Genomic DNA, 1,351 nt, shown 5'->3' on the forward strand with positions numbered 1-1,351 from the left:
TGCGAGCTCACCTCGAGCCGTTGCCATCGGCGCCACCGTCTCCCACGCACCCGCCGCCGGGTCGTACCGCTCCACTGAGCTAAGATTGCCACCGTCGTAGCCGCCCGCAGCATACAGCCTGCCGTTGAGCACCGCCACGCCGAGAGAATATCGTGCCGTCGCCATCGGCGCCACCGCCTCCCACGATTTTGTAGCCAGGTCGTACTGCTCCACCAGTTTGGATGTTTCGTAGCTGTCGGCCACATCCAGGCCGCCCGCCGCGTAGAGCTTGCCATCGAGCACCGCCGTGCCGACAAACCTTCGTGCCGAAGGCATCGGCGCAACAGCCTCCTCCTCCCACTCATTTGTGGACGGGTCGTACCGCTCCAGCGAATTGACAGTCCCACCGTCGCCGTCTTCGCCGCCGATCACGACCAGGCGCGGCCTCTCGCGCTTCTTCAGCGTCTCCTTCCAGCCGCGGCGCCACGCGCGGCACGTCCCCTTGGCGGCGTGCTCCTTGGTCGGCAGCTGGGCGAGGATGTGCGGGACAAGGTCCGGGGAGAGGAGGACCTCGGAGAGCACCCACTCGGGCTGCTCCACGAGCCGTGCGACGTGCTCCTCCGCCACGCGCATTGCGGCGGCGCTCCAGAGAGGCGCCTGCTCGTCGATGAAAGCGACGAGCTGCTCTGGCGAGAGGCCAGACAGGCGGGCGCCGATGCGTGGGAGGCCATCGGCGTGGCGTGAAGCCGCGATACGGCGCGGATTTCTTTTCCAGATGCAGCGCTTGTCTGTCGTCCTCCACACCGCCGTGGCGTGGCAGACGGTGAACGAGCTAGCGTGCGGGGAGAGCGGCATTGTGCATGGTGCGGAGTGCATTGCCGTTCTTCACGGAGTCGCTTAGGCGGCTCCGGTGGTGAGCCTGTGTGTGTGCCAGTCCGCGCCAGTCTGCGCCCTTGTCGTGCCAGTGTGCTGTGAGAGAGGCTTGTATCTTAAGAATTCTTTTCCTTCCTGTCGGTGGAGACTTGTTTTTGTCTCCCTCGTATCTCGTGTCGCCTGATATCGTCCCCGTCGCCTTGATTAGGGAGGGGGAGGGTACGCCGGGGGTTGGCGTGCGGAGTCCGCGGAGACGTGCGTGCGCGTCTTCTTTATGATATTGTGTTATTTTATGTTATGTGTATGTAAAGAGACATAAAGAAGGGAAGCGAGCAGAATGGCGGCAAAGGGTCGGGGGTCGGTTTCGGCGGCGGCTGATGACGCTTGGGACAGGAAGCAGCGCCGCTCTGTGTGGGTCTCGGAGGTGGGTCGCTTTTGCTTGTGTTATGTGCTGTGCGGAGATGTGTTAATCTAGAAGGCCCACGCGTTCGTTGAACAA

At 63.1% G+C, this 1,351-nt stretch overlaps 1 protein-coding gene across 1 annotated transcript; it reads right to left on the bottom strand.

Moving 5' to 3' along the window:
* Positions 1 to 437: 437 nt before the first annotated feature.
* On the bottom strand, positions 438 to 834 carry EMIHUDRAFT_254208 (hypothetical protein; the record flags this gene model as incomplete). The annotated part of the gene is made up of 2 exons (XM_005780340.1): positions 438 to 447; positions 476 to 834. The coding sequence occupies 2 exons, from the start codon at positions 832 to 834 to the stop codon at positions 438 to 440; spliced, it is 369 nt and encodes a 122-aa protein (XP_005780397.1).
* Positions 835 to 1,351: the final 517 nt, after the last annotated feature.

Source organism: Emiliania huxleyi, assembly GCF_000372725.1.
Source record: "Emiliania huxleyi CCMP1516 chromosome Unknown EMIHUscaffold_2176, whole genome shotgun sequence".
Classification (NCBI taxonomy): Eukaryota; Haptophyta; order Isochrysidales; family Noelaerhabdaceae; genus Emiliania; species Emiliania huxleyi.